This window comes from Mustelus asterias, unplaced genomic scaffold (genome assembly GCF_964213995.1).
Source record: "Mustelus asterias unplaced genomic scaffold, sMusAst1.hap1.1 HAP1_SCAFFOLD_1776, whole genome shotgun sequence".
Lineage (NCBI taxonomy): Eukaryota > Metazoa > Chordata > Chondrichthyes > Carcharhiniformes > Triakidae > Mustelus > Mustelus asterias.
In genome coordinates, this window is record NW_027591721.1 from 65201 (window position 1) to 76747 (window position 11547).

An 11547-nucleotide genomic window follows, 5' to 3' on the forward strand; every position below is an offset into this window, starting at 1 on the left:
ATTCACAATGCAATGAAGTTACTGTGAAAATCCCCCCGAATCCAACCTCCGGCGCCTGTTCGGGGACACTGAGGGAGACTTTAGCACGGCCAATGCACCTGACCAGCACATTTTTTGGAGTGTGAGAGGAAACCGGAGCACCCGGAGGAAACCCACGCAGACACGGGGAGAACGTGCAGACTCCACACAGACAGTGACCCAAGCCGGGAATCGAACCCGGGTCCCTGGCGCTGTGAGGCAGCAGTGCTAACCGCTGTGCCACGCTTACAGTCGCATGCAAGATTTTGAGGGGGCTTAACAGGGTAGATTCTGAGGGGGAATTTCCCCCTCGTGATGGGGCAGGGGGGTAATCCCGAACCAGAGGGCATAATAGCAGGATAAGGGATCACCCCTTTAAGATGGAAACGAGGAGGAATTTCTCCAAGGGGTTGAACATCTTTGGAATTCTCGACTGCAGAGCGGTGTCAAGGCCACGTTATTGAATATATCCAAGGCGGAGATGGTAGATCTACAAGGGAGATAAGTGTTTTGTGGAATGGGGGTGGGGGAGTGGAGTTGAGGATACAGTCAGATCAGCCAAGATTTGATTGAATGGTGGATTAAGCTGAAGGGACCATTGGGCCTCCTCCTGCCGCTTGTCCTTACGATTGCATTCCAAGTACCTGATCGCAGATGAGGTCCCATTTTTTCTCGTTGTCGTACTGTCGCAATAGCCGTGCTTTGTCAGGGGGAAGATTCATAGAATTCTGCAACGGAAACACACAAGATGCTGTTATTTCCCAGTGCGACAGATTTGATAAAATTTAAAAGGTGAACTCCTCCGACACGCATGCAAACGGAAACGCCGAGTGATGTCAGAAACAAAATCGGGGGTAGATTATTCAACTGGTCGCCCAGCTGTGAAACTGGCATTGTGGGTTGGGCGCCCTTTTCCGGTACCCGCCTGATTTTCATGAAAATCGATCGGAATGAAAATCAGGGCATGTCCATCACGGGCACCCGATCCACTTTTCATAGAATCATCGCATCCCTACAGTGCAGAAAGAGGCCACTCGGCCCATCAAGTCTGCACCGACCACAATCCCACCCAGGCCCTATCCTCATAACCCCACATATTCACCCTGCTAATGCCTCAGGACACTAAGGGGGCAATTTAGCATGGCCAATCCAGCTAACCTACACATCTTTGGACACGAAGGGACAATTTAGCACGGCCAATCCACCTAACCTGCACATCTTTGGACACTAAGGGACAATTTAGCATGGCCAATCCACCTAACCTACACATCTTTGGACACGAAGGGACAATTTAGCATGGTCAATCCACCTAACTTGTACATCTTTAGATATTAAGGGGCAATTTAGCATGGCCAATCTACCTAACCCGCAATCTTTGGATACGAAGGGGCAATTTAGCATGGCCAATCCACCTAACCTGCACATCTTTGGATATTAAGGGGCCATTTAGCATGGTCAATCCACCTAACTTGCACATCTTTGGATATTAAGGGGCAATTTAGCATGGCCAATCCACCTAAACTACACATCTTTGGACACTAAGGGGCAATTTAGCATGGCCAATCCACCTAACTTGCACATCTTTGGTCTGTGGGAGGAAACCGGAGCACCCAGAGGAAACCCAAGGGGAGAACGTGCAAACTCCGCACAGACAGTCACCTGAAGCCGGAATCGAACCCGGGTCCCTGGCGGTGAGGCAGCAGTGCTAACCACTGTGCCACCCCTTATTCTACCTCGGTGACGTGGTGAAAATCACCCCCTCACCTCAGCCCTCCCAACGCACATTGGAGATGGGTGGCCCATTGGTTGCCAAGGAGAGGGCTGATGGGCGAGGAGGGCCTAGTGTGCGATCAGATATGGGCAGCACAGTTGGCAACCAACTGCCACCTTCCCCCCCACCCCCCCCAACCCAGGAGGTGGAGGTTTGGAATCAATAGGGTGGGTGACATTGAGTCTATGTCCCTCCATGCCATGCTGCCTGATCCAAAGAGTTCCATTCCCGCCACACCAATTTTTCCACCATGCTGATTAAGCCAGACTTTCGAGATTAAGCACTGCCCCGAACATTCAACGTCAAACCCTCGGCAAATATGATTTAAAAAACAGGTTATATTTATCCTGCAAGAACACTCAAAGTCATGTTGTGAGTGCATTTTTAAAAATTCATTCATGGGACATGGGTATCACTGGCTGGGCCAACATTTGTCGCCCATCCCTAGTCGCTCTTGAACTGAGTGTCTCGCTCGGCCATTTCAGAGGGCAATTGAGAGTCAACCACATTGCTGTGGCTCTGGAGTCACATGTAGGCCAGACCAGGTAAGGATGACAGATTTCCTTCCCTAAAGGGAACCAGATGGGTTTTTCTGACAATGGTTTCATCAGTAGATTCTTAATTCCAGATTTTTTTTTTACTGAATTCAAATTTCACCATCTGCTGTGGCGGGATTCGAACCCGGGTCCCCAGAACATTAGCTTCTGGATTAATAGTCTAGTGATAATACCACTCGGATATCGTCTCCCCATTGCCAACCAGCAGTTGAGGTCAAGATAATTTTTAAAAAAAACTATACAATACCGATTCTGAACTTCTGATGCTCCAGATACTAAATTACTTTGAACAGCTTGTGCCTACATCAAATATTAAAACCAAATGGACTTGCATCGGGGAGGCGATGGTCCAGTGGTATTATTGCTGGGTTACTAATCCAGAAACTTAGCTAATGTTCTGGGGGATCTGGGTTCGAATCCCACCACGGCAGATGGTGGAATTTGAAATCAATTAAAAATACTTAGAAATAAGAATCTACTGATGACCCACTGTCGGAAAAACCCATCTGGTTCACTAATGTCCTTTAGGGAAGGAAATCTGCCGTCCTTACCCGGTCTGGCCTACATGTGACTCCAGAACCACAGCAATGTGGTTGACTCTCAACTGCCCTCGGGCAACTAGGGATGGGCAATAAATGCTGTCCCAGCCAGCGACGCCCATGTCCCACAAATGAAATTTTTAAAAATCCAGGTTGAAGCTGCCTGTCTAATGAGATGTTAAACTGGAGCGTGGCCTGCCCTCCAAGGTGAAAGTTCAAAGGTCCCGATGCATTGTTCTAAAGAAGAGGGGCAGGTGCGCTGGTCACTATTTAGCATCCAGTCGACATCAGCAACACAGACTTTCTGGTCATTATCACATTTGTGGGATCTTGCTGTGCACCACATTTCCTACATTACAGCACGCTTCAAAAGGTTGGTTGTAAATCGGCCATAAGGCCCGTTGAGACATCAGGTAGTTACAAAAAGTGCTTTATAAATACACGTCTTTCTTGCTGTAGGAATATCGCTCGAACCAATCATTTTTCCAACTCAGACGCCCGCGGATGACCAGATAGGCCACACTGACAGACCATCTCCTTACTAATGGAATCAGTTGCTATGCAAACACGCCTTGCGATGTAGGCCGCAGGCCTTAAATCGCAGTTGCCTCTCAGATATCCCGACCATTTCTTTTTTGATTGGAAAGTGTCTGGGGAAGGAGTTGGGTTAAAAAGTGCTTCACAAATTGCAGCTGGGGTGGAAAGGGCAGATTTCTCAGAAGAGGCCGCACGCTGAGACACAACTCCAAAGCCAGACAAAGCCATCTGGGCTGGGTGACCTCAACAAAATGGGGCTTGTTAAAATACTTTCCAGTGAACATTACACCTTACAGATTGGAACACCTCATCCTTTCAGCTGTTGGAGTTTGGCACTGTGCTTATTGGAACGGTTGCGCACATGTGGGCAGCTTTGATTAAGACCATTGCTGGCCCCCGCACAGGGTCGCAAACCAAACAGCACACATCCTCGCTTCCTACCCATTGGAGGCTTTGGAATCAACTGGGCTTCAGGCGAAGTCCGCCATTTGTGAAGGGAAAAGCCACATTGAGGCAAAATGCGACAACACAACTACAGATCTCCTGCTTGCTCAAGGTAACATAACTCACTGAGCAGGGTAGTGTGACATAGGGCGGCACGGTGGCTAGCACTGCTGCCTCACAGTGCCAGGGACCCGGGTTCAATTCTCGGCTTGGGTCACTGTGCAGATTCCGTACAGACATTCTCCCCGTGTCTGCGTGGGTTTCCTCCGGGTGCTCCAGTTTCTTCCCACAGTCCAAAGATGTGCAGGTTAGGTGGATTGCCCCTGCTAAATTGCCCCTTACTGTCGGGGGGATTAGCAGGGTAAATATGTGGGGTTACCGTGATAGGGTCTGGGTAGGATTGTTGTCGGTGCAGGCTCGATGGGCCAAATGGCCTCCTTCTGCACTCCAGGGATTCTATGATTCTGTTCAATAAAGTCACTCAACAATTCAGACCAGGCCTGGCCTCCGTGTGTGCTGCAGTGGCCGAGGAAAGTGAAGGTCTGATCCAAGTCACAAAGGGAGTTTCATTGTCACGCCCCGGGACCCACTGCCTCCACAAACAGATCGAGTCACGTGAACCACCTCCCAATAAAATTACAACCAATTATGGGAGTGACTGAACCCAGGGAGATATTTCCAGCAGACCGAATTCACGCTGTTCACCTTTGCCTGCGTTCCAGCACTCGCTACGCCTGACCTACCAAGCTTCCAGGAAGATAGCGAGTGACAGTTTCAAAGCGAGGACCTCTCGGTCCTGAGTTAGTGTGTGCAATAACCAAGGATCCTGATGTCTTTCAGTCGCCTCCTGTTCCCTGGCTATCAGGAATCTTTGCTCCCACAGGATAATTCTGCTTTTCGCATTTCCCAGCTGCAACGTTGAGGGCATGGGAGGATCAGACAGACAGACACAGACAGACAGAGAGACAGACAGAGGAAGTCTCGCTGTCCTTCATCCGAGACCAGAAGGGCTCCAATCATGGAGAGATGATTTGATTTATTATTGTCACATGTATTGGGATAGTGAAAAGTATTGTTTCTTGTGCGGTATACAGACAAAGCATACCGTTCATAGAGAAGGAAAGGAGAGGGTGCAGAATGTAGTGTCACAGTCACAGATAGGGTGCAGAGAAAGATCAACTTAATATTTGATTTGATTTATTATTGTCACATGTATTGGGATACAGTGAAAAGTATTGTTTCTTGCGCGCTATACAGACAAAGCATACCGTTCACAGAGAAGGAAAGGAGAGAGTGCAGAATGTGGTGTTACAGTCATAGCTAGGGTGTAGAGAAAGATCAGTTTAATATCCGATAGGTCCATTCAAAAGTCTGATGGCAGCAGGGAAGAAGCTGTTCTTGAGTCGGTTGGTACGTGACCTCAGACTTTTGTATCTTTTTCCGGACGGAAGAAGGTGGAAGAGAGAATGTCCGGGGTGTGTGGGGTCCTTGATTATGCTGGCTGCTTTTCCGAGGCAGCGGGAAGTGTAGACGGAGTCAATGGATGGGAGGCTGGTTTGCGTGATGGACTGGGCTACATTCACGACCCTTTGTAGTTTCTTGCGGTTTTGATCAGAGCAGGAGCCAGACCAAGCTGTGATACACCCAGAAAGGATGCCCCGGTGCTTGGTCAGAAAGCGTTAAATAAAATCCTGAGAGGCCAGAAGTCAAAGACAACCTCGACCTTTGAACCCACAGAGCCATCCGGCTGTGGACGAGCCAGCTCCCCTCAAACAGTTTACAAACCATTCTCCGCTTGGATAATCTATTTACTGAAAAGACTAAACTAAACCAAGAACTCCGAGCCAGGCACCAAACACAAATCATCAAACCGGTTTAGCTCAAGTGTCACGGATAAATTTATTCAACAATAATGGCTTTTATTCCCTGAAAAATATCAATCCCTTGTTAGCTGGGTGAATTTTTGCAAGAGGGGGCTTTGTGAGGCAGTCCCACGTTCAGTCTCAAATCAGTCAGTCGGTTTAACGATATGGATCTTATTGACTGGAGTAGAATGGGAATAATGGGCTGCAGTTCCTGCTCGCAGATGGTTACAGCACTGAAGGAGACCATTCAGCCCATAACATCTTGTGCTGGCTCCCTCTCTTTAAGAGCAATCAGCCAGTTTCATTGTTCTGGAGACACAGTGGTTAGCACTGCTGCCTCACAGCACCAGGGACCTGGGTTCAATTCCCGGCTTGGGTCACTGTCTGTGTGGAGTTTGCACGCTCTCCCAGTGTCTGTGTGGGTTTCCTCCCACAGTCTGAAAGATGTGTAGGTTAGGGTGCATTGGCCATGCTAAATTCTCCCTCAGTGTACTCGAATGGAGTGTGGCGACTAGGGGATTTTCACAGTAACTTCAATGCAGTGTTAATGCAAGCCTCCTTGTGACACTGATAAATAAACTTTTAAACGTTTTTATCATAGCCCTCCTGCAATGTTTTTCCTCGTGAGGTAATAATCCAACACATCTGTCAAATTAAAAGCAGCCAACATAATTAAGGACCCCCCGCATCCCGGACATTCTCTCTTCCACCTTCTTCCGTCGGGAAAAGGTACAAAAGTCTGAGGTCACGTACCGACCGACTCAAGAACAGCTTCTTCCTTGCTGCCATCAGACTTTTGAGTAGACTTACCTTGCACTAAGCTGATCTTTCTCTACACCCTAGCTCTGACTGTAACACTACATTCTGCACTCTCTCATTTCCTTCTCCCCTATGTACTCTATGAATGGTATGCTTTGTCTGTATAGCGCGCAAGAAACAATACTTTTCACTGTATCCCAATACATGTGACAACAATAAATCAAATCAAAATCAAATCAATCCCCAGGAGAACAGTCTCAACTTCTCCAGCCGATCCACATAACTGAACTTTTTCACCCCAGAACCTTTGCTGCACTCCCTCTAATGCCTTTGCATCCTTCCTAAAGTGCGCAGAACTCAATACTATATTTCTTAGGCTTACATTAACACTGCGATGAAGTTACTGTGAAAATCCCCTAGTCGCCACACTCCTGTTTGGGGACACGGAAGGAGAATTTAGCACGGCCAATGCACCCTAACCAGCACATCTTTCAGACTGTGGGAGGAAACTGGAGCACCCGGAGGAAACCCACGCAGACACGGGGAGAATGTGCAGACTCCGCGCAGACAGTGACCCAAGCCGGGAATCGAACCTGGGTCCCTGGCGCTGTGAGGCATCAGTGCTAACCACTGTGCCACAATGCTGCCCCGTTGTCCGAGGAGAGTCACATTTCTTGCCATCGAGATACAGATAAAGAATGAATGAGGTACTGTCGGATGATTGGCAGCTGGGGTGGCATGGTGGCACAGCGGTTAGCACTGCTGCCTCACAGCTCCAGGGACCTGGGTTCGATTCCCGGCTTGGGTCACTGTCTGTGTGGAGTTTGCACATTCTCCCCGTGTCTGCGTGGGTTTCCTCTGGGTGCTCCGGTTTCCTCCCATAGTCCAAAGGTGTGCGGGTTAGGTGGATTGGCCGTGCTAAATTGACCATCGTGTCAGGGGGATTAGCAGGGTAAACACGTGGGGTTATGGGGATAGGGGCTGGGTGGGATTGTGGTCGGTGCAGACGCGATGGGCCGAATGGCCTCCTTCTGCACTGTGGGGATTCTATGATTTTAACTGTGCAATGGTCAGTCAAGGAGTCAATGTCTTCAGGAGGGAAGGGAAACTGGAGGGAGCAGAGTACACCGTGTTCCACTCACCCATCTCTCAGGCACAGGGAAGAGAATGGCCAGAGAGCATGCAGCCAGGCACCACCACTTGACTCCCCTTGTTCTAGATACAGATTTTATATCACTGGCAAAAGTGACAGAAAGGAAGTGAGATGTTTACTTATAACACAGCAGGATGTTATGATCTGGAATGTACAGCCTGAAAAGCTGGAAGAAGCAGATTCCAATGGCAATTTTTCCAAAGGGAATCGAAATACACTTCATGGGATGTGGGTGTCGCTGGCTGGGCCAGCATTTATTGCCCATCCCTGAGGGTCACATGCCGGCCAGACCGGGTAAGGACGGCAGATTTCCTTCCCTGGGTGGCACAGTGCTTAGTGTCTCAGCGCCAGGGACCCGGGTTCAATTCCCGGCTTGAGTCACTGCCTGTGTGGATTCTGCACGTTCTCCCCGTGTCTGCGTGGGTTTCCTCCGGGTGCTCCAGTTTCCTCCCACACTCCACAGATGTGCAGGTTAGGTGGATTGGCCGTGCTAAATTGCCCCTTAGTGTCCAAAGATGTGCAGGTTAGGTGGATTGGCCATGCTAAATTGCCCCTTAGTGTCCAAAGATGTGTAGGTTGGGTGGATTGGCCATGCTAAATTGCCCCTTAGTGTCCAAAGATGTGCAGGTTAGGTGGATTGGCCATGCTAAATTGCCCCTTAGTATCCAAAGATGTGCAGGTTAGGTGGATTGGCCATGGTAAATTGTCTCTTCGTGTCCAAAGATGTGTAGGTTAGGTGGATTGGCCACGCTAAATTGCCCCTTAGTGTCCAAAGATGTGCAGGTTAGGTGGATTGGCCATGCTAAATTGCCCCTTAGTCTCCAAAGATGTGCAGGTTAGGTGGATTGGCCGTGCTAAATTGCCCCTTAGTGTCCAAAGATGTGCAGGTTAGGTGGATTGGCCATGCTAAATTGCCCCTTAGTGTCCAAAGATGTGGAGGTTAGGTGGATTGGCCATGGTAAATTGTCTCTTCGTGTCCAAAGATGTGCAGGTTAGGTGGATTGGCCATGCTAAATTGCCCCTTAGTGTCCAAAGATGTGGAGGTTAGGTGGATTGGCCATGGTAAATTGTCTCTTCGTGTCCAAAGATGTGTAGGTTAGGTGGATTGGCCACGCTAAATTGCCCCTTCATGTCCAAAGATATGTAGGTTAGGTGGATTGGCCATGCTAAATTGCCCCTTAGTGTCCAAAGATGTGTAGGTTGGGTGGATTGGCCATGCTAAATTGCCCCTTAGTGTCCAAAGATGTGCAGGTTAGGTGGATTGGCCATGCTAAATTGCCCCTTAGTGTCCAAAGATGTGGAGGTTAGGTGGATTGGTCATGCTAAATTGCCCCTTAGTGTCCAAAGATGTGCAGGTTAGGTGGATTGGCCATGCTAAATTGCCCCTTAGTGTCCAAAGATGTGGAGGTTAGGTGGATTGGTCATGCTAAATTGCCCCTTAGTGTCCAAAGATGTGCAGGTTAGGTGCATTGGCCATGCTAAATTGCCCCTTAGATGGATTAGCAATGGTAAATGTGTGGGGTTATGAGGAGGCGGGGGGGGGGAGGGGGTGGGCCTGGGTAAAACAATCTGTCAGAGAGTTGGGGCAGACATGATGGGCCGAATGGCCTCCTTCTACACTGCAGGGATTCAAAGGGGCGATCGTGGAGCCATTTTGATCTGCTTGGCTCAGCAGGGTGTGAGCCAGCCACTTGGTACAGCCTCAAAGGAGGCCATTCAGCCCATTGTGTCGAGAGGGGAGATTCCCTTGGATGTTCGGGAAGGGCAGAGAGCTCTCACGGACGGTGCGAGGAAAGGAAAACATGGGAGCCGGGAGGGAGTTAATTCTGCCCAGAATGTTCAAACATAAAATCCGATGCACCAATTTAACTGGCCGCCAAGGGAACAAAAAAAACAGGTCGGATTGCACCAAACCGTGGCCTTCATGTGGGCTTGGTTAGAAATTCTAACTCACTGCATTCTTCCCACATGAGCACGTGTCATTATTAATTTTTTAAAAAGCAAAATACATCAGTTTGGGTTCCTCTCAGAGCAGTTACTCATCCCCAGGAATGTGCAGTGAGGCTCACTCAGTGTGTGGCTTTGAATGGCCCCTCTGCACACCAGACAGGAAATGATGTCGTTTGCATTATTAGACAATTTTAAAGTCTCCCTCCTGCGCAGGAAATGCTTCTGAGATTTTTATTTTTCGCCCGATTCACCGTGTCAAAGAACACTGATTAATAGCAACCTGAAACCGGGACAGTTTCTTCCTTTAATTACGCCCTTACCAACCACCTCCAGCCCTTTTTAAACGCACAGCAGAAGGACTACCCAGCCCATTGTGCCTCTACTGGTTCTTTACAGTGGCCTAGTGGCAAAATCACTGCACTCGTAATCCAGAGACCCCCAGGGTAATGCTCTGGGGACCTGGATTCGAATCCCACCATGGCAAATCATAGAATCATCATAGAATCCCTCCAGAGCAGAAGGAGGCCATTTGGCCCATCGAGTCTGCACCGACCACAATCCCACTCAGGCCCTATTCCTGTAACCCCACATATTTACCCTGCTAATCCCCCTGGACACGAAGGGGCAATTTAGCACGGCCAATCCACCTAACCAGCACATCTTTGGTGGGGGGGGGGCACAGGTTCAAGGTGAGAGGGGGAAAGTTTAAGGGAGATGTGCGGGCGAGGTTTTTCACGCAGGAGAGTGGTGGGTGCCTGGAACGCGCTGCCAGAGGAGGTGGTGGAAGCAGGTACATTAGCAACATTTAAGAGGCATCTGGATGGGTCCATGAATAGGGAGGGAATAGAGGGATAAGGACCGGGTAAGGACAGATTTTTTTTAGTTTAGTTAGGGCATCGTGAACGGCACAGGCTTGGAGGGCCGAAGGGCCTGTCCCTGTGCTGTACTTGTTTCTTTAAATGGAAGAGGAAGAGATTAGTTTTGAAATCTTTGCCCTTGTTTGGATGATGATAAGGTGGGAGGGGTGGGAGGGAGGGGAATTACATGATTGGTGGTGAAAGGGGGCCCTAAATGGCAACGCAAAGTTGGCATCTCTGCCTCTTTGTCATGAGCTTAAGTACACTTACCAGGTGCCAAGACAACAACAGTTCTGCCACCTCTCCTGTCTGGCAAGGAAGCAATAGTTTTAAAGGTCTCTGCTGGCGGGTTATACGTGAACAGGGTTGGATTCCTTCACCTTGATCAACATATTTATAGAAGGACACGCATTTTATACAATTTCAAACTCCGGCTGGACCCCTGCAAAACAAGGTGGGTCTGCCAACCCTGGTGAATGGAGGCCTTTGTCTGAAATGAGCCCCGTCTGACTGGGGAGGAAAAAAAAAAACACTACGGACAGAAACCTGGCTGAACTTGGAAAACCCAGGCAGGCCACGGGACAGGAACGTGGGTATTTTGCCAAGCTGGAGTGAAGCGGTCGGCCTTTCCAGGGAGCAAAGGTCAAACTCCTGCGGCTGAAAGCGAAGCTGGATTCCGAAAAGAATAACAAAGAAACCAAGAAGCCAGCATTGTAAGGGCCCTTGTCATTTTACAAGAATTTAAGCAAGTGGGGGGAAGAGAGAGATGGGGGCGGGGGGGGAGAAAGAGAGAGAGGGGGGGGGAGAAGAGAGAGAGAAGAGAGGGGGGGAAAGAGAGAGAGTGGGGGGAAAGAGAGAGAGAGAGAGAGGGGGGGGAGATAGAGAGGAGAGAGGGGGGGGGGAAAGAGAGAGAGAGAGAGGGGAAAGAGGAGAGAAGGGGGGGGGAGAGAGAGAGAGGGGGGGGGGAAAGAGAAGGGGGTACGAGGGGGAAGGGGGGGGGGCGGGGGGGGGGGGGGAGTGAGAGAGTGGGGGGGAGAGAGAGAGAGGGGGGTAAAGAGAGAGAGGGTGGGGAAGAGAGGAGAGAGAGGGCGGGGAGA

At 49.6% G+C, this 11547-nt stretch overlaps 1 protein-coding gene across 1 annotated transcript in view; it reads right to left on the bottom strand.

Annotated features, from left to right (window-relative positions):
* Positions 1-7724, bottom strand: part of LOC144488690 (formin-like protein 3) — a gene marked incomplete at its 3' end in the record, with an annotated part of 72829 nt that extends 65105 nt beyond the window's left edge. The window contains exons 1-2 of the mRNA XM_078206779.1: positions 7633-7724; positions 663-746 (exon numbers count right to left, since the gene is read on the bottom strand). Of these exons, the coding sequence (XP_078062905.1) occupies positions 663-740 (78 nt within the window). The remainder of the gene's footprint in view (positions 1-662; positions 747-7632) is intronic.
* Positions 7725-11547: the final 3823 nt, after the last annotated feature.